This window comes from Emydura macquarii, unplaced genomic scaffold, assembly GCF_026122565.2.
Source record: "Emydura macquarii macquarii isolate MOO-44397 ecotype Brisbane River unplaced genomic scaffold, CSIRO-AGI_Emac_v2 contig_2437, whole genome shotgun sequence".
Taxonomy (NCBI): domain Eukaryota; kingdom Metazoa; phylum Chordata; order Testudines; family Chelidae; genus Emydura; species Emydura macquarii.
Window position 1 is genome coordinate 4,194,107 of NW_027132574.1, and position 23,540 is coordinate 4,217,646.

General features: G+C 40.1%; 1 protein-coding gene across 1 annotated transcript in view; it reads left to right on the forward strand.

Annotated features, from left to right (window-relative positions):
* Nucleotides 1–23,540, forward strand: part of COL19A1 (collagen type XIX alpha 1 chain) — a 258,669-nt gene that overhangs the window by 23,642 nt on the left and 211,487 nt on the right. Inside the window, exons 5-7 of the mRNA XM_067562524.1 lie at nt 14,469–14,592; nt 14,976–15,251; nt 21,222–21,302. Of these exons, the coding sequence (XP_067418625.1) occupies nt 14,469–14,592; nt 14,976–15,251; nt 21,222–21,302 (481 nt within the window). The remainder of the gene's footprint in view (nt 1–14,468; nt 14,593–14,975; nt 15,252–21,221; nt 21,303–23,540) is intronic.

The window sequence follows — 23,540 nt, forward strand, 5'->3', positions numbered from 1 at the left end:
TCTGCAGAACTGCTGCCTAGCCAATTGGTGCCCAGTCTGTAGCAGTACATGATATTCTTCTGTCCTAAGTGCAAGGCTCTGCACTTGTCCTTGTTGAACCTCATCAGATTTCTTTTGGCCCAATCCTCTAATTTGAATCATAGTTACAAATGAAGATGACTATAACAACTTTGTTTTCTTAGGTCAATTAAGAACAGGAAAATGGCTAAATTGATCTAAGTTTGTTTAATTATGTTACAAATATAAAAACATTTATTATAATTAGTGTTGTCTTGCCGATTGCACAACAAAAATAGTATGAAGACACAGCTTGGTCACATTTGACTCCCACATCATTTTTATTAACTATGTGCAAACATGCAAGGCCTAGTTTAATGCATACTGCTGCACTGAGTGGTTTCTGATAGCATTTAAAATATAGAAAACAGTGAACACCACTGGAGTGCTTACAAACTAATTAAAAAGAATACTACCCTATTCCTGTATGCTAGTTAGGTGAACCAGCCAATGTCTTTTAATGTTGCAGTGAGACTTGTACCATAGCAATGTGGCTTGGTGCACTTTAATGGAATTTGCAGAACTCTGTCTTTAGCTAGAATATATCTATCTTCTTTCCTTCTCAATTCCAAAATTCCATTATAGAAATGCCAGCCTCAGTTTAACCAAGTTTTTGGAAACATACAAAATGGCTCTCAATGTTGTATGTTGTCCCAACAACTTTGTACCTAGAACAACTCCTTTGCTTTAATACACTCTATTGCTTATGTAAATAATTTTTACTTCTGTTGAATTAATCAATATTTGGAATATAATTTAAATATTAATGCTTTGAGATGTGCCCTCCAAAATGAAACTTGTTTTCTTTCAATTTGCTGTGATGCACAGGTGTCTCTGATGGAAATAGTTGAGGATCAATTTTAAGTGATCAGACTTAATGGCAAGTATAATGAGTAAGATGCGTGGTTCACCATTAATAACAAAATGTGTACTCACTTGACATAGTCCATTGCACTTGTTCGCTTTGACTCAGAAATTGTAAAATAAGTAAAGAAATAGGTATTTATTACAATAAGAATAATTAATGGAGCTATTGTGGCCGCTGTTAGTGCTGATTGGTGCTGTCTGCCTTTCCATATGGAGGTTTTTATAGTCTGTAATTCTGACATAAGCAATTATTGCACCAAACATCCACATGGCAGGGGGAACTTTGATGCACACATGTGTGCAGAAAGGCCAGTAGCAGGGTTTTATAGATTCAGGCTAGATGGGACCATGAGTTCATCTAATTTGACCTCCTGTATATTCCAGTAATTTTTTTTTCTTGTTACTCCTGATTTGAGCCTAATAACAAATTGTTTAATTAAAATATATCTTCTAGACTAGCATCCACTTTTGATTTGAAGACATCAAGAGATGGAGAATACACCATTTCCTTTCTTGGTTTGTTCCAGTAGTTGATCACCCTCATTGTTAAAAATTGGTATCTAATTTCTAATTTTGAATGTTACTTTAGCTTTCAGACATAGGTTCTTGTTCTGCCTTTCTCTGCTACATTAAAGAGTCCTGTAGTACCTAGTATTTTATCCAGCTCCTTCTTAAAGCACCTTTACAATATGGAATTGGGCTAGGAGTGTGATATCTCACAGCATATTGCACATGAACAAAGCTTCAGATCGGGGAGTGACTTGGCTTTGCTCCTTCATAACTATTGAACACTCATGGGGATGTGTGACTTGGGATGACCCAAGACTGACTTTGTCATTTACAATGGCCAATCAAAATCAAGTTCCTTAATTGATTTAGTTAATAGTTTTTCACATTAATTTGATTAAATTTCTAAAAATTTAATTTTGATATATTTTAAAATAATTGAGGGCTTTGAATGCGGAACTGAGAACCTCGAATATGGAGCTGGTGCCACAAATAAGGAACTGGAATGGAACTTCTGACAGTATAGAAATATCATAAAAATTACCCTCTTAATCAACATTAGTATACCAGCAAAGGTTTCTAATATAGACCTGGCCTAACAGTAGCATTTGGGCTCCTTTGTAGCAAAGCCTGCCTAGCACTTTAAATATGCTGATCTTCATTCACTGTTAGACAATTAGAAAAGCTTTTTGGCCTTTAGAACTTCTTTATGGTTAGCTCTTTGTAAGTTTATCATTCTGCCACAAAGTATTTTCATGATCAAAGGAGAATAATATCCAAACGTTTTTTGTATATCAACAATTCTTTAATTTTGTATAAACAAAATGATTAGTGTACTAGCTTTTTACTCTACAGTCCTTTTACTCTAGAGTCCTGGATTCCAGATTCGCTCAGGTCACAAGTATAATGAGTTTGGTTCTTTCAGCCTAGTCTTTTGGGAATCTTCTCCACGTCAAAAAATCTTTTTACAATTTGGAGTGATGTAATGCAATTAAATATGAATTCTGATCTTTCTCTGAAGAGACTAAAAAGTAGAATAGCGGGGGCCAAAATGTAAACCCAAATAGCAGTATATTGGCGGAATTGCATGCAATAACATATACATTTTTGGCCTGCATTATGCCTGGCTTTTGTCAGTGCTGCCAGTCTTTCACTTTTATGAGCTCTAGAATTCTAAAACATAATAAATAAAATAGTCTAATGGAGCATTCTAAGACTTGTTAAACAGATCTTGAATAAATGATTGACAGTACCCAGCTTTCAATTATATGCCTATAATACAGTAAATAAGATGTTGTTATACAATGACATACAACTTTTTAGGTCTCAGAGCTTGATCTTTTGATGTGCTCAGCCCCTTCAATTTGGACTTCCTCATTTGAGAGTTCCGGGCACTCAGATTCTAAAGGAGTATCGAAGGAAGATAAGGTCATTGAAGGGAAAATAAATTAATTCTTTGCATCACTCTTCACTGCAGAGGATGTGAGGGAGATTCCTAAGATAGCGTTATTTTTTTTAGGTGATAAATCTGAGGAACTGTCCCAGATTGAGGTGTCAGTACAGGAGATTTTGGAACTGATTGATAAATTAAACAGTAATAAGTTACCAGGACCAGATGGTATTCATCCAAGAGTTCAGAAGGAGCTCAAATATGAAATTGCAGAACTACTAACTACGATATGCAATCCATCTTTTAAATCAGCTTGTATAGCAGATGACTGGAGGATAACTAATGTGATGTCCATTTTTTTTAAAAGGTGTCAGAGGTTACCTTAGCAATTAAAGGCCATAAACCTAACTTCAGTATCAGGCAATTGGTTGAAACCATAGTAAAGAAGAGAATGATCAGACACAGATGAGCACGATTTGTTGGGGTAAGGAGTCAACATGGCTTTTTTTAAAAGGAAATCATGCCTCATCGATCTATTAAAATTCTTTCAAATTCTTTCAACATATGGACAAGGGTGATCGCATGCATATAGTGCATTTAGACTTTCAGAAAGCCTTTGAGAATATTCCTCACCAAAGGCTCTTAAGCAAAGTAAACAGTTATGGGATAAGAGGGAAGGTCCTCTCATGGATTAGTAATTGCTTAAAACATAGGAAACAAAGGGTAGGAATAAATGGTCAGTTTTGAGAATGGAGAGAGGTAAAGCGTGGTGTCCTCCAGGGGTCTGTACTGAGACCAGTGCTGTTCAACATATTCATAAAGGATCTAGAGAAAGGGGTAAACAGTAAGGTTGCAAAGTTTGCAGATGATATAAAATTATTCAGGATAGTTAAATCCAAAGCTTACTGTGAAGAGTTACAAAGAGTTCTCACAAAACTGGGTGACTGGGCAACAAAATGGCAGATGAAATTCATTGTTGGTAAATGTAAATTAATGCATATTGGAAAACATAATCCCAACGATGCATAGAAAATGATGGTGTCTAAATTATCTGTTACCACTCAAGCAAGAGATCTTGGAGTCGTAGATAATTCTCTGAAAACATACACTCAGTGTGCAGCGGCAGTCAAAAAAGCTAACAGAATGTTAGGAACTCTTAGGAAAGTGATGGATAATAGGACAGAAAATATAATGCCCCTGTATAAATCTATACTACACCCAAATCTTGAATACTGCTTGTAGATCTGGTTGCACCATCTCCAAAAAGATATATTAGATTGGAAAAGGTACAGAGAAGGGGAACAAAAAAGGATTAGGGTATGGAACAGCTTCTGTATGAAGAGAGATTAAAAAGACTGGGACTTATCATCTTGGAAAAGAGACTACTACTGAGGGTTATGATAAAGGTCTATAAAATCTTGACTGGTGTGGAAAAAGTGAATAAGGAAATGTTATTTACTCCTTCACATAACACAAGCACCATGCGTCAGCCAATAAAATTAATAGGCAGTAGGTTTAAAACAAGCAAAAGGAAGTATTTCCTTACACAGCACACAGTCAACCTGTGGAAATCATTGCCAGGGGATGTTGTGAAGGCTAAAACTATAACAAAGTTCAAAGAAGAACTAGATAAGTTCATGGAGGATAGGTCCATTAGTGGCTATTAGCCAGGATGGTCGGAGAAGCACCCCCAGGCTCTGAGTGTCCCTAGCCTCTGTTTGCCAGAAGCTGGGACTGGACAACCAGGGATGGATTGGATCACTTGATGACTGCCTGTTGTGTTCATTTTTTCTGATGCACCTGGCATTGGCCACTGTCAGAAAACAGGATACTGGGCTAGATGGGCCATTGGTCTGACCCAGTATGGTCGTTCTTATTGAATATCAAAAAGTCTAGTCCCACCTCCAATTAGCTCATAATATCAACCTCCAATGCCCACTTTTTCGAACAAGCACATTCATGCTTTCCCCCCATGCTGCCTCTCATGTTTGGGAGAAGCTCTCCATAGCCATTCACAAAGCTAACTCAGTATCCTTGTTTAAAATCTCCTGATGACTACAAAAAACTTGACAATGGTTAGTTTGCTGGTGTGCAAAATCCACTACCTATCATGTTGACTAATATTGTCTCAATTTTTCCTTGTATCCCATCCTCCCATCTGTTGTCTCTTGTCTCGTACTTAGATTGTAAACTCTTTGGAGTAGGGACTGTCTTCTTGTTATGTTTGTACAGGACTTAGCACAATGAGCTCTTGGTCAGTGACTGGGACTCCTAGGCATTATTATAATACAAATAATAAATAAATAACATATAGTCAACAACTATGAAGTTAATCGTTTATAACAATCACAAGTTTGAGGAAACAAATCTGAGAACAATTTATGTATGGGCTTGTTTTCTTGAGGCATATCCTGTGAGATTAAAGGCAATGGGAGTTAAGGCTGCTTAGTACAGTGAGTTTGAGCTCTATATGAATGCTGGACAACTGGTTACATGGAAGAAAATGCTCAAGCTTAGCCATATGGACCAGAGAGACAGTGTAAGAAAATATCACAGCAGGAATTATCAACAGATGTTTTATTTAGAAAATATATAGGAGCAATAAAACCGGTAACAACAAAAGTCATTATGAAAAGGTTAGAATGTCTGAAAATTGATTAGGCAACAGGAATCATTCAGCATCCAAATTTACTCAATGAAAAACAGACATCATGAAACTGTTAGCCTATATTTGTAAGAGTTAACTTTTAGAAGTTAGTTCTTGAAGTTGGAAAGTGGTAGATTAAAACATTTATTTCTAAAAGTATGTGTAGACAGATATGCTACCAGGAAATTACGTACTTATTAACTTTACTTAGGTTGTTGTGAAAGTGTTAGAAGCATTTAAAAAAAAGTGCTTCAAGATAACTGATATGATTTCAGGAAAGGAAGGTCATGATTCAGTAGATGGCTGGAATTCTTGAAAGATATAAGTGCTACAGCAATGCCCAGAAGCACTGCTCTAGTTAAGGATCTGTGGGCATTATTAATATGAATCATATTTTTGGGATTTGTACTAATCAGCTTTTATTTGCATCATACTAAAACTTGTCATTGCAGTTAGACTTGATACCATATCCTTAAAATGTCTTAAATTAGACTGATTTAGTTCTAATCCATACAGGGCTTGTTTCTGCTATCAGATGTGTTTGCTATGCTTTCATTACTTTTTTTTTTAATGATGATTTAATATACGTTGTCATCCTAAAAGGTGCCGTTAGCAATCAGTTAAATCACTTCGTAGGAGAGCATCAGAGCAGGCTATTTGCCCTTACCATAGTCTATGAATTAAGCAAATGGCTTGATCATTTTACTTTGTAAAGAGCCTTCTGTGCATGCATATTCTGAATTTATAGGTATGGGCTATTTATACTGTGCCACATATCAGTGATGATGTAATATAAAAAAGACTGCTTAATGTCATCAAAAGTTTGCCGCCGCATTTTTTCCATTAGCCAGGCTTTTCCAGTAAGCAATCTAATGTTCCCAGGCTAAAAATGAAATAATCAAAGAAGAGTTCATTCCCAGCCCTCAGTTACTTACTATTGTGTGTGTGTGTGTGTGTGTATATATATATATATATATATATATATATATATATATGAGGGCTGGGGATATATGATATAAAATCAGTGTTTCATTATCACATAGTGGTTGCATATATTATTTAATGGCAAATGATACAGTATTTAATGGGCACATTTAAACTATATTAGTACAAAAAGGTTTGGTGCATAGCAAATATTTCCATTAAACAGAATTCTCCATTATGCCAGTAAATTGTAATCTCATACTAATGACTCAGTGGGTAAGGATGTTTCTATTTTAATCTGGTTTTTTGAACTCCATTCACTCTCTAGCTTTCTAGAAAAAGTTCATTCCTATTTAAAAGTCAGTGAAGTCTTGGCCTGGATTAATGATTTTTTCAGAGTTTGAGGTTAATTGGATAAGTCATTTGTGAGAGTTTTGAAAGTTGTGGGTTTTCACTTTTAAGTTTTTTTTTTTTTTAATTTTCATGAAGAAACAGACAAAGAAAGGTACAAAAAGTGAATGATTTCCAGCATATATATAGTTTCCAAATATCACACCCTTCACAGGATCTCCAGTAGAATCATGCAGTTTTACAACTCATCACAGTTACAAGACCAGACAATACGACAAATATGACATTAAGGTGGCGGTTACAGCAATAAAACAGGAGAAAACTTACATGAATAGCGAGAAGAAGGAAAGGAAAAGTAGTGGAGGCAAAAGAAGTAGAGGCTTGATGGAATAGAGGTCTGGCTTTCTTTGAGCCATCCAGTACCTTTTATCCAAAAGGTATCCAGAAACAGGGTCCAAATTTCTTCTCATTTAATTGATCTCTGTAGTGTTAAGCTATTCTTTCTTTGACTGCTGACTCAGACAGGTTCGAATATGGGGGTTTTCAGTCTTTGAAATCATCTAACTCCTTCCCTCTACAATTCAAATGACTCAGTGGAAAATATTTAAACTTGTTTTATTCATTAATTCTCATTGAGAGCTTTTGCAGCGAACTGTTTTTACCAGTTTTACAAGTTTTAGAGCACTTTATTTAATTTCCCTTCAATTGTAAACTGGACACCAGGTTTATAAATTCATGGGTTAGTCATGAAAACTTTTAGAAAAGTCATGGTTTTTTCATGGCTCCCCTTCCACAGCTGCCAAAGCTCCTCATCTCAGTTTCTTTAGCTGGCATCTTCACCCCTTTTGCATTCTCTTTGGATAACTGCTCTTGGTTTCAGCTCCTTCTCCATCAGTGACAACAGAATAGGCTGACAATACCTGATCTGGTGTCTGAGCTACTGTTTTCAAAAAGTTCTGCTAAGTAAGATGGATCCCTTCTGACTGAGGCAGGAAGGGATTTCTCCTGCAGACAATCCTGGGCTCTGAAGAGAAGGGGCTACAGCTGGATGTCCATTCCTTTTGCTGCCTGAAGAGAGTGGGTAGAAACAGTTCTTCCTAACTTCATGCCACTGTACTCAATACATCAGTCCTGTGAGCTGCTTCCTCCTCCTCTTCCTCCCAGCAATAACATTATGTCACTGGGATAGTTTTCAAATTGTCACAAAATGGATGCAGCTGTTCTTTCTGAGTGGTGGAATCTTCAGTCCCTTTCTAGGGGGCAGGAGAAGTGTAGCAAAGCTGCTACCCCAGCATTCCCCCTCCTGGCTGGCTGTGATGTTACAGCACGCTTGCCTTGGTTTTTCCCTCTGTCCTTTGGTCCTAGCCCTCTAGAAAGACCACTTTACAGAATTCTGCCCCTTCCGGAGCCGAAGAGTCCTTTATCAAAGTCCAACAGCAGTGTGTCTAAAACCAGTCTTTCAGCCCAGCTGGGCTCAGTTAGCAGACATCTGGTGCTCTAGACTGTCCTTCTATGCCTCAATCAACCCATGATCCAGGGCCCAGCACACTCCTCCCCTTACTGAGGGGTTCAGGCAGGCTCTGGCTCTCTTGTGTGGTCCAGATTATCCTTGGAGAACCTGTCTGGTCTCTTCCCTTTCTCAAGCAGCCTAAAAAAAGGCTGGAAACATCTGCTCTGGGTCTCCTCCTCCAGCTGGTCTTGCTCAGCTCTTTATGGCAATCCCTAGTCCTTCCCCTCAACCAGGTATAATAACTAATTAGGACTCGCTCACCCCCCAGGTGTGACCAGACTGATTAATTGGCTCCTCAGGCCCACATCTTCAGTACTCTGACCTGTATGGGGTAAGTACCCCATCAAAAAGAGGTAAAATCTTTAGACCTGTTCAAGGTTTGTGTTTATCTTCCTGCTAGCTCCAAATTCCAGTTTTCCTCCATGAACTTCTCATCCACATGCAATGTCCCCACCTTCCCTGCTCCTTGTCCTGGTCTCCTTGCCCATGCACACCCTGGCATCTGATCAGATCTGTTTCCCCTCCCCTAGATACCTCCTCTCTTCCCAATCCCTTGTTTAGACAGTCCTAATCTTCATCCCTCTGGTTTGCACTCCCAATCTTTGCTTCACTGTCATTCTTCAGTCTTAGTCTCGAACCCCTGCCATTCTCCACCATCCAGGCTCCTTTCCATATCTATTTCCCCAGCCCTTCTTTGCAACACACTCGGTTTGGCTCTTGCCTCTTTGCATTTGAGTCAGACTGTTTCCCATTCCACACTGCTTGGGTGGCTAGCCAGGGAATCATTGACAACACAGGAGATAAGGCTCCTACTCGTAGTTCAAGCTTAATAATAGGTAGTGCTGCCAGTCCCACCTATAATGGTTTAAGACGTTACAGTAAGAGAAAACCAAGAAGTAGAGAAGTATACAAAACATTGTTTTAAAAAGTTAGCTCAATGTTTTTCAAACTTTAAGCAAATTCTCACTTCAGCATTCGGACTGAATTTTGGACAAAGTTTTCAGTTGGTTCTTTTATCTGAACTGGTTGTACCATTCCCTGTCCAGATCATTAATAATTCTTAAACTACATAAATAGTTTCCCATAAGCTGTTTTCGTATGACATTATATGATGCAACTTGATGCCTGATGCAACATGAAACCGTACAGTTCATCATAATGTCATTTGAGGAAGATGGATCTGGGGAAGTTATTTCAGGTAACAGACAGCTGATCTTAACTTTTATTTCAATAAGCATTAAAAATACCCACTCTAAGCATAGGCTGATAGATGGGTCCGATTCGCTGCTATCCTCCTTTTTGTTAGACTACTATGTTATGCTTCAGAATATTTCCTTTTTTTGTCTAAGCTCTTTTTTACATAGTAAAGGCTAATGTGTAAGCATTGACAGTAAGAGCAAGTGAGATTATCAGCTTTGGTCATCTGAGCTTTGTTTTCTCATTAACAATGAGTCTCAGTTTGAATCCCCTCAGCAAACACAAAAAGGGTAAGTCACCCACCACTATAGGAAAGCAGTTCAAGCTGACTCTGAGCTCTGGTCACCAAATTATTTGTAACATGACAGCTGATGGGATATGTCAGCTGGAAAAGAAATGTCTTGACATAAAGTCCAAGCATCTCTCACTTCACTCTCAGGAAATGTAACTCAGATCATCTTTCTCTTCCTGGAAGATATTCAGCAAGTCAGAGGCCCCATTGATACTTGTAAATACGGAAGTTCATCATAAGCTCTAACTCACTCTCATTCAGTGTGGAAGAATTAGAGTTCGTAAGATTTAAAAATAGCAGCTTCTTGTCCATCAGTGCTTTTTAAAGCGAAAACCAAAAGGTAAATACAAGATTGTCTTACTAAATTTGATATGGGTAACTCTTACTTCTGCTTCACAAAAATAGCACTGAAGATGGCTATTCGGTGATTACAGTTCAATTCATTCACAGTTCTCTTCAAGCATAGTAGAGATAAGAAATCCAGTAGAAAGATGAGTTTCAGACTCTTTCAGAACTTGTACTTGATCATCCCAAATCCCAGTGGATAATGTGCTCAAGTATAAAGTTCATGCAAAAATGCAGGTAGCCGTTCCCACCCATTGAGCTGTGTAAAAGGCATAATATGTACTCAGTAGTTGCTGGAGTCATTCTCTGCTCTCAGCCCCATAAAAGCATAGGAATGTTTATTGAATTGGTGCAAAAGGCTATGACAAAAACTTCCTGCAAATAGAGCTAAAGGCAGAAATTGATTGCACAAACAGATGTTGTCCACAGGTGCTATGATTGTGTGTCCGTGGTTGTTGTCCTTTTTAAAAAAAGCTCTAGAGATGATCCTGGCAATTACAGACTGTAAGTCTAACTTCAGGACCAGGCAAATTGATTGAAATTATAGTAAAAAAACCCAGAATTATCAGACATATAGATAAACACGATATGTTGGGAAAGAGACAATGTGGCTTTTCTAAAGGGAAATCATGCCTCACCAATCTATTAGAATTCATTTGTGTGTGTCAACAAGCATATTGACAAGGGTGATCCAATCAATATAGCGCACCTGGATTTTCAAAAAGCATTTGACAAGGTCCTTGTGAGGAGATCACAGCTTGAGCACCTCTTAGCAGCTGGGGGTGGTACTGCAGTCCTCTTCCTCCTCCCCCCCCCCCATTCCCCGGGTCACCTCCTGCAGGCTGCTAGTGGATCTTCTGTGACTTGGCTCTTCAGCAAAGTCATGAAGTCCAAATGAACCCCTTTCAGGATAGTAAAGAGTCCAATAACTGAACAATCCCATTGCCCTCACTAGGATCTTCAGCCTTGGTTCTGGGCCCTTTAAACTCAACCCTTTGTTCAGGCTCTCAAATAAGTTCTGTCTCCTTCTTGGGTCTAGTGCCACAGAGACCGACAGGAAAACCTGGGCATGCCCGCTACTCCGGATTCTAATCCAGAAACCCTCTATACAGTAGGTATGCACTGATCGATTTCAGTTTGTTGCTGCACCTTCCCTGGGCCTCTTCCTACCTGGCCCCTTTTAGCTTCACCCTTAAATTATGGTTAGGTTCTTAAGTCCTCTGTCTCCTGGCAAACCCAGTTTAAGCAAATACAGCCAGAAACAAACTCTGGTTATCCCTCAAACTCTACCCTTCTTACCCCTCTGGTCCCAGCCAGGAACTGACCTATTAAGGCTGAACCTACTGGGCTCTGATTGGTTGCTTGTGTGAGGTCTATTTAGGCAAGCCCGGAGGACCCATCATTACTGCTACTGTCCTGGAGTTGAGTGTAGTAGGACTGCAGGGCCTCAGTTAGGGAGCCACAGAGGCCAGTACACTCATCACAGTCCTTCACCAAAGGCTGTTAAGCAAACTAAGCATTCATGGGATAAAAGCAAAGGACTCCTCATGGATCCATACTTGGTAAAAGATAGGAAACAAAGAGAAAAAAGAAATGGTCAGTTTCCACAGTGGAGAGAGGTGAACAGCAAGTTCCCCTAATGATCTCCACTGGGCACTGTGCTATTTAACATATTGATAAATTATCAGGAAAAGGGGGTGAACAGTGAGATAGTAATATTTGCAGATGATGCCATACAAAATTACTCAAAATAGGTAGTCCAAAGCTGATTGGGAAGAGTTACAAACAGATATCACTAAACTGGATGACTGGATAACACAAAAGCAAAGGAAATTCAGCATTGATAAGTGCAAAGTAATGCACATTTGAAAAACTAATACCAATTATACATACAAAAGAATGAATTCTAAATTAGCTGTTACCACTGAAGAAAGAGATCTTGGAGTCATTGTGGATAGTTCTCTGAAAACTTCCATTCCATGTGCATCAGCAGTCACAAGAGCTAACAGAATACTAGGAATTATTAAGAAAGGGATAGATAATAAAAGAGAAAAATATTATTTATTTAGGCAGCATCACAAGTGTTCTTGGTGCTTAATGGGGCTAATGAGACAATCACAGAACTGTACTTTCTTAATGTTAATCTAAAGAAAGTGCCCAGCAACTTCTCCACTATATGGCTTAAAGAGCCTTCTCTCTCATTTTCCCTCCCCCCCCCTCCATCTTTTTCAGAATTTCCTAAACTTTCACTGGCCCTCTTCCCATCTGACTGGTAAAAGCTTTCTGATGACACTCTACTTCCTCAAGAAATATAGCTGATCTAATTCAATTCTCTCAATAGCTAAAACCCTCTCATGTATCCCTAATAAGGTGTTCAGATATCATGTGATAGGCACCTTAGGACAATGAACCGTCAAACACTTCCATGCACAGATGTGCTGTGTGGATTATAATGTCTACCACAGATCCTACTTGTCTTACCTTTCACTGTAAAACATAAGCAGTTCTACCTCTTAAAAGTGATTTACTATTCATCTAAGGAGGCTCTTGTGTATTGTTTAGATTTGCAAGTGCATGAAAAATCTTGCTCTAATGGACTGAGGCACCATTTTACTTGTTTTTGAATGGGAACATGCAAATAAGTGATATGTAGATTCATACTCCCAACCTTTTCAGAAACTATACCTCTTTCTCTTGATGTCTGTAACTCTCATAAATGATATGTAGGTTCATACTCCCAAACTTTTTGGAAACTGTATCTCTTTCTCTTGATGTGTGCCTGCCCTAACTTTGGGAATACAAGAATATTCCAGCATAACTACCTTTTATAAGGGGACGCCACAAGAAGACCCTTAAAACATAAAGAATTTATTTGTCTTTTTTAATCTCACTTCAGAATCAAGACCTGAAAAAAACCCTATTTTTTAAAAAAAATCTCAATTGGTTTATCTATTTCTACATAAAAAGACAAAAAGATACCTGTCCAAAGACTCTAGGTAGCCAGGCAGATTATTAAATCAGTCCATTAAAAACAACAAAAACATCAGCAAAACAGAGTCAGTTCCCCTCCAACCCCATCCTCAACAAAACAACCAGTCATTGATAACATATAAAAATCCTTCACATTTCAGAATCTTCAGAAGTGCTTAATCTGAAACAGACTGCAGAACATCCACTTTCCCCACAGAAAGCACCAAATCCACAAACTCTACGTTAAGATGTCTATTTGGTTTTAAATAAAACTTCCATTAAATATATAACTGAAAATTATAAAATAAAAAGTATAAATAAATAATAAATTGAAAATGCTTGGCAATATAGTGAAATTCAAAAGAAAGATCCAGAGAATAAAGGTTTTCCAGCTAGCATCAATCCTACATATTAGTGGATCACACTGTATGCTTTCACATCTGATCTTGAGCTTCCACCTGCTCCCATTGCTTTTCTCAAAACAAATATCCCTTTTAGACTCTTCTGTCATCATCCTTAAGATTCCTTAAAGATCATGCATTGAATCTTTGACTTCTCTACAGAACTATTTGTTTATCTAAATCACTCACTTTAAGACAAACCTGGCAGGATTTCATCAAGTATTTACATGTGTAATTGCTACACTGCAAACTTTAAAGTATTTGGAGTACTCTTGTTCTTGTTCCAGAAGAAGTGACTTTATGAATTGATGGCAAAACTTCAATGTACTTTTCCTCCAGTGGTAAGAAGTCAAAGGTTTTATGCATATATTAGTTTATTTTCCTACTAGAATTGCAGATAAATAAGTTCTGATGCAATATTCATTAATGTTGGAGGATATCTCTTGTTTCTATTACATTAGGAGGTCATATTGACTTCTTTGGGATTACAAAGGCTGTACATCAGTGTGTACTAAAATCTACAGTGATATAAAATTAAACCATTTATATTTCATGATCATGGGGAGAGTGAAAAAGACACTTCTCTGCTTTATCAGTTTATTGGGTTCCATGCATTCTGATGAGGGATGTTTCTGGATGATCTGTAAATCCAGGCGGACAACGCTGATATTTTTTCATTAGACAAGTATTGTTTACTAAAGTAATGAAACCTACAACCTACAAAACATGCAGTTTTGTTATGTATATATCTGCTGTTTACATCTGTCTCACCTATTGAAAACTTATTTCTTCAATATTGGAAAATTAATTGTTTGTAGCCTAGTATCTTTTCAGTTTCAAAATTCAAAGGCTTAGTTATTGCGACCATTGATGTCAATAAGGTTTCATGAGGTCACAATTTGATCTTGTGTGTTAAACATATGTCTGCTGTACCCTTAGTTCCCCTTGCCCCACATTCCTTTCATATATCAGAATAAAAAGAACCTTTTCTTCCTCCTCCCACCACATAGGCAAGTGTTTCCAAATGGGCTTCCTGAAGAATACTCTTTAATAGCCACATTCCGTGTAAGACGAAACACCAGAAAGGAACGGTGGCATATATGGCAAATTTTAAATCAGTATGACACTCCACAGGTGAGAATACATTTTATTTTTCTCTTAGTTTTCTTTTCTGTTGGAGGAGGATAGATATAGCTTAGTGGGTCTTTTGCCTCTGGATTCCGATCTAATTTACATAATTGGAAATAATTGTTCTGAAATAATTGGTGGTCATTATTCAAATCACAGAAATACAGAACTTCAGCAAAATTTCTCCAGTAATATTGGAATGGTTGGTGTGTTACAGTTTAGGATAGATGATCACTGAAAAAGTTACATGAGAGAGTATTTCATGATTTCTGCCTAGTCTATGCTATGATGTTGATCACTTATTTTTCTTCCTAGTTTATGTACAGTCCATGTTCGCTTGTAATTCTGATTTATTCAACATTTTTTAAATTATGCTTTTTTTTCTCTAGGTATCTGTCATACTTGATGGTTCAAAAAAAGTTGTGGAATATATGGCCAACTCTGCTCAGGGAAATTTGCAATACCACACATTCAGAAACCGTGAAATCTATCCTCTCTTTGATCGGCAATGGCATAAGCTTGCCATTAGTGTACAGTCAAGGATCGTTTCCCTCTATGTGGATTGTAACTTAATTGAGAGATGGCAGACTGATGAAAAGGACTCAATTGACTTTCAAGGAAGGACTTCCATTGCTGCTCGAGCTGCAGATGGCAAGCCCGTAGATGTGAGTTCTACCAGTAAAATGGCTGTTACAGGTTAAAGCAAAACTGGATAATACAGAAATCATGTTTTAAACATACTCGTAGCAGCATAGTAAAGAAATATGAAAACAAAATAAAATGAAAAAAATGAATACCCAGTGGGTGTTTTACACCAGTTCACTGTTAAAACTTTTAGATACTCTCTTCTAAACCAGGGGTCAGCTCCTGTAATCTGTATTCAGGAAAAAGTCTTCGTTGTTCCAAGTGGGCAATATTGTCTGAGTAAGGATTACAGAATTGGGTTCCTGTTTTCAATATTATTTATATGCCTGTATCCATTTAGAAATGAAAGTCATTTCGACTTATAATTACTGTACTGCTTAGGGCTATTTTATAGTAATGGCTTTGTTTTTAATTTTCATATTACTTAATTTGTCTTTCAAAGGGAAAGAATGTGTGTTATATTTAGCCAGTCCAAGTATTTTCATGGGAACCATTAAATCCTCCCTTACCCAAACATGATACATGTATGAGTCTGAAAACAGTATAATACATGCAATTACAGTCACGGGAACTTCATATGATGATGATGATTATCTGTAAATAAAATGATGTAGTAAGAACTCTGCTTCAGCAAAGCTACTGAATTTCCCTATCCAGTGATAATGGAGCCTTTATTTATCTGCTGTCTGAGTCACCAAAGCAACCCTTCTATATTATAGCCCATATTCTACTCCAGAGAGTTTCACTTGCTTGTGCAAAAACTCAGCAGAAGTAATTTGCAGTTGTGAGACATGTTAGTTGCTTCAGCGGAAATGAACAGAACAGTGCAATTTATTGAGTGATCCATCCCATTTTAGTCCAGGCCCAGCTTCTGGCAGTCAGAGGTTTAGGGACACCCAGAGCATGGGATTACTTCCCTGACCATCTTGGCTAATAGCTCTTGATAGATCTGTCCTCCATGAACTTACATAATTCTTTTCTGAACCCAGTTATGCTTTTGGCCTTCACAACATCGCATGAACAAGTTCCACAGTTTGACTGAGTATTGTGAGAAGAAGTACTTCCTTTTGTGTGTTTTAAACCTGTTGCCTATTATTTCATCTTCGAGTGCTTGCTCATGTTGACTCCATTGTAGATGTGTGCATGCCCACGTGCACAGTTACCGGAGCTTTTTTGCCTTAGCATTATCTGTAGGACTGGCATCATTGCCCCCTATAGCCCCGTGTTCATGCACCAGTATAAGAGGCACCACTGGTCCTGCATCCCTTCATTTCCTTCTTCCCGCCTGTAATGGTTACTGGAACTCTCTGGCTTGTGCTTGCAAGTGCTCTAGATTGCCTTTCTGAAGCAGTTGTAATATAGTTTTTTGGGGGTTTTTTGTAGTTAGTGTACATAGTTAGCTTTTTAGACAGTAGTGTAGTTCCTTTTCGGACATTGGCCTGGCAAGAAGGTATGCCCTGTTCTCCGTGCTTCAAACTGTGTGCTACCTGCCATAAACCCTTCCCTCTAAACGATCCTCATGACAGCTGCCTTAAGTACTTGGGAGAAGCACATAGAAAGGACAAGTGTTAGATATGCAAGGGTTTCAAACCGAGAGATCCGACTAAAGGCCCCTCTAATGGAGGCAGCACTAAGACTGGCCTCCAAGCCACCCCATGCTGACTAAGTGCCGAGCATGTCAGCTTCGGTACAGAGTGCTCCACCAGCAGCAGGGTCCTCCTGACATTGCTCCGTTTCTCCGGCACCAAGGAAACAGAAGAAGGGCTCGGACAGAGGATGCTCCCCTGCACCAAAGAGCAAGAAAGCGGGGTCGGGCACTGGACCCGTGCAGGGTCAACTGCCGTCGGTGGTCAGGTCCTGGTTTCCCCACCTAGGGCCCTGAGCCCAATGAAGGAGCCGCCACCAGCAACAGGGAGTGGAAGAGAACCCTGCCAGATTGTGGTGCCTTCCACACCAAGGATCTACGGGCAGTTAGAGATCTGCCTCTACCTCCCATTCCCAGGCACCCCTCATTGCCGGGGCCAATAAGGGCACAGACCTTGAGAAGGAAACTCCCAATGGGTCTGCTGCACTGGGCATGGGAGAGACCCCGTTTCCCCAAGTCCCAATGCTGGTCAATGTCACTGTGTCACGGGTCTCCATCACGGAAGGGATCTCCACCCTCGTGGCACCAATGCCCAAGAACGCGCTCTCATTCTCCAGCAGAGGGATGGCATCAATCTCAGTCACCACATCACTGATCCTCTCGACACCACTCACCGGAGACTCTGTACTGGGAACACGATTCCTGGCACTGATCCATGACGCCTCAATCCCTGACACCAAGCTCATCTGTTCAACACCACTCTCTGTCACTGCAGCGCCATTCTCTATCACCGTGGCACTGCTCTTCGGCATTGCACAGCAGTCGGGTAGAAGCAAGGTTGGCCCCATCATGGTCCCTCAGGGATGACTCCTCTTCTTCAGCCTCAGGAGAGGAACCCGGCCTCCCCACCCTAGTCAATGCTAACCTAAGGCACAAATGCCAGTGGTGAGCCATGTGGCAGTGGGCTAGCCTCAGGGGAAGTGAACAGCCAAATGACCATATTGGAACCCCTGGGGGATCTCTGTGGCGTTAGCCCCCCAAACTACCAGTCTTTGAGGAGATACTCTGCAATGCCAGCGGCCCCGGAAGACGGTCAAGATTCAGAGTCTGAACCTGACTCTGAGGTTCGGGACCCAGCTACTGCTGTAACCCCAGTGCAGGAGGAGGAAGGTCACCCTCTCCCAAGCTTGGGCTTCATCGTTATCATCACCAGACGAAATGGTTGTAAGCTCAGGCCCCCCGGTCACGTTGGGCGATTTCCAGGCCCATCAAGACCTCCTCAAGAGGGTGGCCTCCAACTTAGGCCTGAAGGCAGAGGAATTCAAAGAGCCAACGGACAATTTGTTTGATGTACTTGTAGCCGCGCCACCAACCCGGTCACGTTGCCAGTACATGAAGGAGTCCTTAAGGTGGTCAAGCCTCTTTGGCAAACATCATCCTTTCTGCCACCAACTTCAAAAAGGGCTGAGAAAAAATATTATGTTCCATTCAAGGGGTTTGAATACCTTTTTTCACACCCACCTCCTGGGTTCTTAGTGGTTGCAGCCACAAATGAGCAGGAGGGGCAGGGCCAGATGAGCTCCACTCCCAATAATAAAGACTCCAAAAAGCTGGACTTGTTTGGGAGAAAGATTTACCGTATTTCCCCATGTATAAGACGCTCCCATGTATAAGACGCACCTTAATTTTGGGGCCCGAAATTTGAAAAAAATGTATTACGGTACATCATCGGCAAAGCTTCGCAGGGGTGGGAGGAAGGGCCCATTCGGCGGCGGCGGCGCGTGTACCACCCGGCCCTGGGGTAAGTACCACTGTATAAGATGCACCCAGTTTTTAGACCCCAAATTTTTCGAAAAAAGGTGCGTCTTATACATGGGGAAATACGGTACTCTACAGCCACCTCCAATTTCGAATTTCTAACCAGCAGGCATTGCTGGGAAGATATTATTTTAACATGTGGAACTCCCTTGTAAAGTTTAGGGACTTGTTAGAGAGGTGGGTCAGGACTTCAATGCTGTCCCGAAGAAGGGCAAAACAGTACCCAGAGCAGCCTTGCAGGCATCGCTAAATCCATCAGACTCTGCCGCAAGATCAATGGCCTCAGCAGTCTCTATGCATCAATGCTCCTGGCTGCTGTCGTCGGGTTTGTCCCAGAAAGTACAGCAATCAATCCAGGACCTTCTCAGAACAGACCAATGCCAGACTCCATGGCCTCAAAGATTCTAGGACCACTCTGCACTCACTGGGCCTTTACACACTGCAAGCCTTCAGGAAGCAGTTCCATCCGCAACAGCCCAGATGGCAAGGCCTATCAGGAGAAAGGACAGAGACAAGGGCTTTAAGCATCATTGCCCAGGTCGTTCTTTTACTGGGACCCAACCAGGCAGTGGGCTGGACAAGTGGGCAGTGTCAGCTGTTTTGAGGTGTGCCTGAGGACAGCGTTCCAGTCCCACGACAGGATCCAGACTCCCTTCTCTTTCTTAACCATTTGTTGCCCTTCCTCCCTGCATGAGCCCATATTACTTTTGACCATTGGGTCCTCAGTGCCATCTTAATGGGCTATACCCCTAAAATTCTACTCGCTCCCTCCTTCCCACCCTCCTTCCTTATCCCTCTTCATGGACCCCTCTCACGAGCAACTTCTCGTTCAGGAAGTGCAGGCCCTCCTAAGAATAGGAGCCATAGAGAAGGTTCATCCAGACATAAGGGGAAGAGGGTTTTATTCCCGTTACTTTCTTATTCCCAAGACAAAGGGAGGACTCAGACTTATTTTGGATCTGCGCCACCTCAAGAAATATCTCAAGAGGCTCAAGTTCTGCATGGTCTCCTTAGCCTTTATTGTTCCTTCCTTGGATCCTAGGGACTGGTACTCCACGCTGCCTTTGACCTAAGGGATGCGTACTTCACATCTTGATTTTCCCCGGTCCTAGAAGATTTCTCCGATTTGTGGTGAATGGAGCCCATTACCAGTTCATAGCACTCCTTTTTGGCCTCTCTTCCACCCCAAGAATATTCACAAAATATGTAACAGTAATAGCTGCTTACCTGAGACATCAGGGAATCCAGATTTATCCCTACCTGAATGACTAGCTCATCAAGGGCAGATCGCAGACTCGGGTCCATTGCAGCCTGGATCTGGTGATCACCACTTGCCAACGATTGGGCTTGCTAATAAGTAGAAACCCACCCTGGTCCCAGGACAAAGGATAGAGTTAATCAGATCACTCCTCGACTCCAGATGGACCAGGCCATTCCCCCCAGAACCCTGATTTCAGGCCATGGCACATCTTGTCAGGTGCATTCAGGCCTGCCCTCTCACTATAGGTTTTCTGGTTTAGTAGCCTGTCTAGTCTCCCTCAGCATTTCAAAATTACCATCACCACCCTGGTCAGATTGTTGGTAGTGTATTCCTACTGGGATACTCTTATTATTCAAGCACAGAATTTCTATCCATACAGATTCTGTGATCAAGGCCAGAGTATTCAGCCCCTTGCAGGCTGAAGCCCATATTTATTTAAAATGTATCATGCCTCCCACCACTCTAGGATCTGCCCTTAAATGCTAAATACAGCCCCAACTATTAACACAAAATAAAAGACCACATTTTCAATGGGGGCAATTCCCCTTGTGTAGGGGAATTCCATTGACATAAAACTGGTGGAGGCAGTGGAAATGGTTCATTCACCAGCAATCACTCTGACCACTTGGCAGCATGTGAGGTGTTTTTGGGAGAGAGAGGAGATGTGCTGGGACCAGGGCAGTACTGGGAAGGGTTTGTGGGAGAGCAGATCTGTGCTATGGTAATTCTCCTCTGATACTAAGTACCTTATTCAAGTGATTTAAGTTAATGCAGTGACACTACCTGCTCTAACTGCTGCCAGGGCTAGCTATAATCAACTTCCTGGGGCTATTTCCTCCCTGACAATCCATCCTAAAGTCCTCAAAATAAAAGACCTGTATACAAAATCCTTGATTCCTGCTCTTCAAACAACGTAGGTGAGCAGGCCAGGCAAAGGCCTGTCCAAAATGATAGACCATACTGTGGCTCAAGTGGATTGTTAGAGGGAGCACACTTGAGAGATGTGGGACATTGAGAATGGACTTCCTTGAGTGTTTAAAACTCAGGACAGATAGATAGCAAGAGCAATGCAGAGGGTTACAACTGCCATGAAGATAACGGGGTCCCATTCATTATTGGATTTACACTGCAGTAGCTGAGAGAAGAATTTGGTCTATGGTTTTTAAACAAGTTCTCATTTTGTCTATTACTTAGATGTTTAAGTCAAATGTGATATTTTCAGAATGACAGATTATAATGGCAAGTTACAGTTGTTTTCACTAGTGCCTAAATATATTCCGTTTTTACTGCTGATATAAATCCCTACTCTTTTACATTTCTTAACAGATTGAACTTCGCCGCATAACAATTTATTGTAACCCAAAATTTGCAGCTCTGGAGACCTGTTGTGAAATATCTGAAACCCTGGTAAGTTATTTGTAAAAAGGATAATATAAAACTGAAAATACATTAATAATCTTTTATGACAAAACATTCACCTTGTTTTATTATTTAAAGAGCATAAACAAGAAGCATGGCAACATTAAATTGTTGTTTGTTTTTTTCCCCTAAAAATGGGATATATTTTTCAGGAGAGCTCTTGCTAGGTGAGTTGTTGAAATAGGATAACATTGGTAGAGCAGCATTTCAATGAAAGAGCAATATAAGGGACACTGTCTAAGAGAAGAACACTGGACGCTGCCATGCCCCTCTCTCTAGACACACACTAATTAATAGTTGAGGAAGCCACAGGTGGAGGACTAGAATGTAGGTCTTTCCCATTGAGCTAAAGGCCTGTTGGTTCCAGAGAAGAGACTCTTTTTTTGTATTTCATTATCAGTTTTACTTCTTATTCCATTGTGTATAGGCAGTGGGGCTATGAAAGGGGCATTACAAAGAGAAACTATGAGATTAAATGGGGGCAGGGAATGGGAACAGAACTTTTGCTAATATGCTTTCATTTTACCAGTATCAGGAAAATAGAAATAAAGAAAATAACAATTGAATGTCCTGTGCCTGCCAACTATTTTTATCTTTGATGTACTTTGCATTTTTTTTTTTGATATTCATATATTAAAGATAAGGTGTCATATTAATTTGATTCAGTGGAGTTACTTTTCTTCTTTGTTTTGACAGATATAAACTATTGGGGCTTTGAAGTCACTGGGGCTACTCATTTGCTTGAAGTTAAAAATGTGATTAAGTGCTTTGCGGAACCAGGCCCATATTTTTAAAATAGATGTACCTGTATTGTGCAAACAAAATGGGCACTAGTACACACCTAAAAATGAGATTTGAAGAGGCTGAGAGGGAGGGAAACTCAGATGGGTAGTGCAGTGAATCTGGGACTCATATATGTGATGGATGATGAGTCAGACTGTCCCCAGAATATACACATGGATTTGATAGGGCAGTAGGGACTTGCCAACCATCTCCTGAACGTCCAGAAAGCCCAACTAACCACAGGATGGACAAGCAATTTATCTCAACTGTAAAGAGACAGGGGAAAGGGGAGAAAAAGTTGCCAAGATTAGAACAACGGGGTACAGTGTTGTTGAGCCACAAGTAGACAGATGTGAAGTCAGAAATGTAGCGTGGAGCAAGCATGGGAAGAGAAATTTCAATTTTAAATAAAACTTTCCTGTTCAAATACAGTTAATAGTCTATTCCTGGTGAGAAAAGAGGCTTCCTCCTCCTATACAAACTAATGGGCGGAGTAAAATGAGTGGAATTTTCTGCTAACTTCTTGTGCACAGAAGTGCAATAATTTTAAACATGCCATGACACAACTAAAAATTGAGTTATGTACTAACATAGAAGGAAAAGGTAATACTGAATTTATGTTTGCAGTATTATAGCTGAGTTGGTCCCAGGATATTAGAGAAATAAGGTGGATGAGGTAATATCTTTTATTGGATCAACTTCTGTTGGTGAAAGAGAGAAGCTTTCAAGCTACACAAAGTTCTTTTTCAGGTTCTCCTTCAGTCACTTGTCATACTGAATTTATAGCATCCTTAAAGTATAGTTCAACTACACAGATAAAAGAAGTTTTGGATTCTTGTATATCTTATTCCACAGCCAAATGACAAAGCTCCCGGTGCTGAAGATGTAAAATGAATGTGTTGTTACTTTATTATAATCATCATAAACTTAATTGCTTTTAATATGACTATCATAAGCAATTTTATTTTTTCTGATTTTATAAGCCTTTCTTAGTAACCATAAAGGCTAAAATTTCATTTAAAAAAAAAAAGCTTATATTGTGAAGTGAAATTCTGCACCAAGAGATATGTTCTGGGGGAAATTCCATGATTTGCAGGTCACAGAGATCCTGGTTATGTCTTCATTAGAGCTGTGTGAAATATGTCAGTTTCTGTTCACCTGACTTTGTTTACCTTATGAGTAGCCTCAGCTCAGATGGCTTCCAGGCACTTGAGCATTGGCTTCAGTTTAAGGGTTTTCTGAACTGTAAACCCAGTAAGTTACATTACAAAAGTGATAAAACCCCCTTACCCATGAGCTCCCCTCTTACTTTTAGTCATTTCCTGGGGTGATCAGGTGGCCTGTTATCCTTTTATTCCCCTCTTCCATTTTCAGGGGAACTAGCTGCTTCACCTTCACTTCTTGTATCGGTAGGAGGCTCAGTCCTGTCTTGCATTAGTAGGG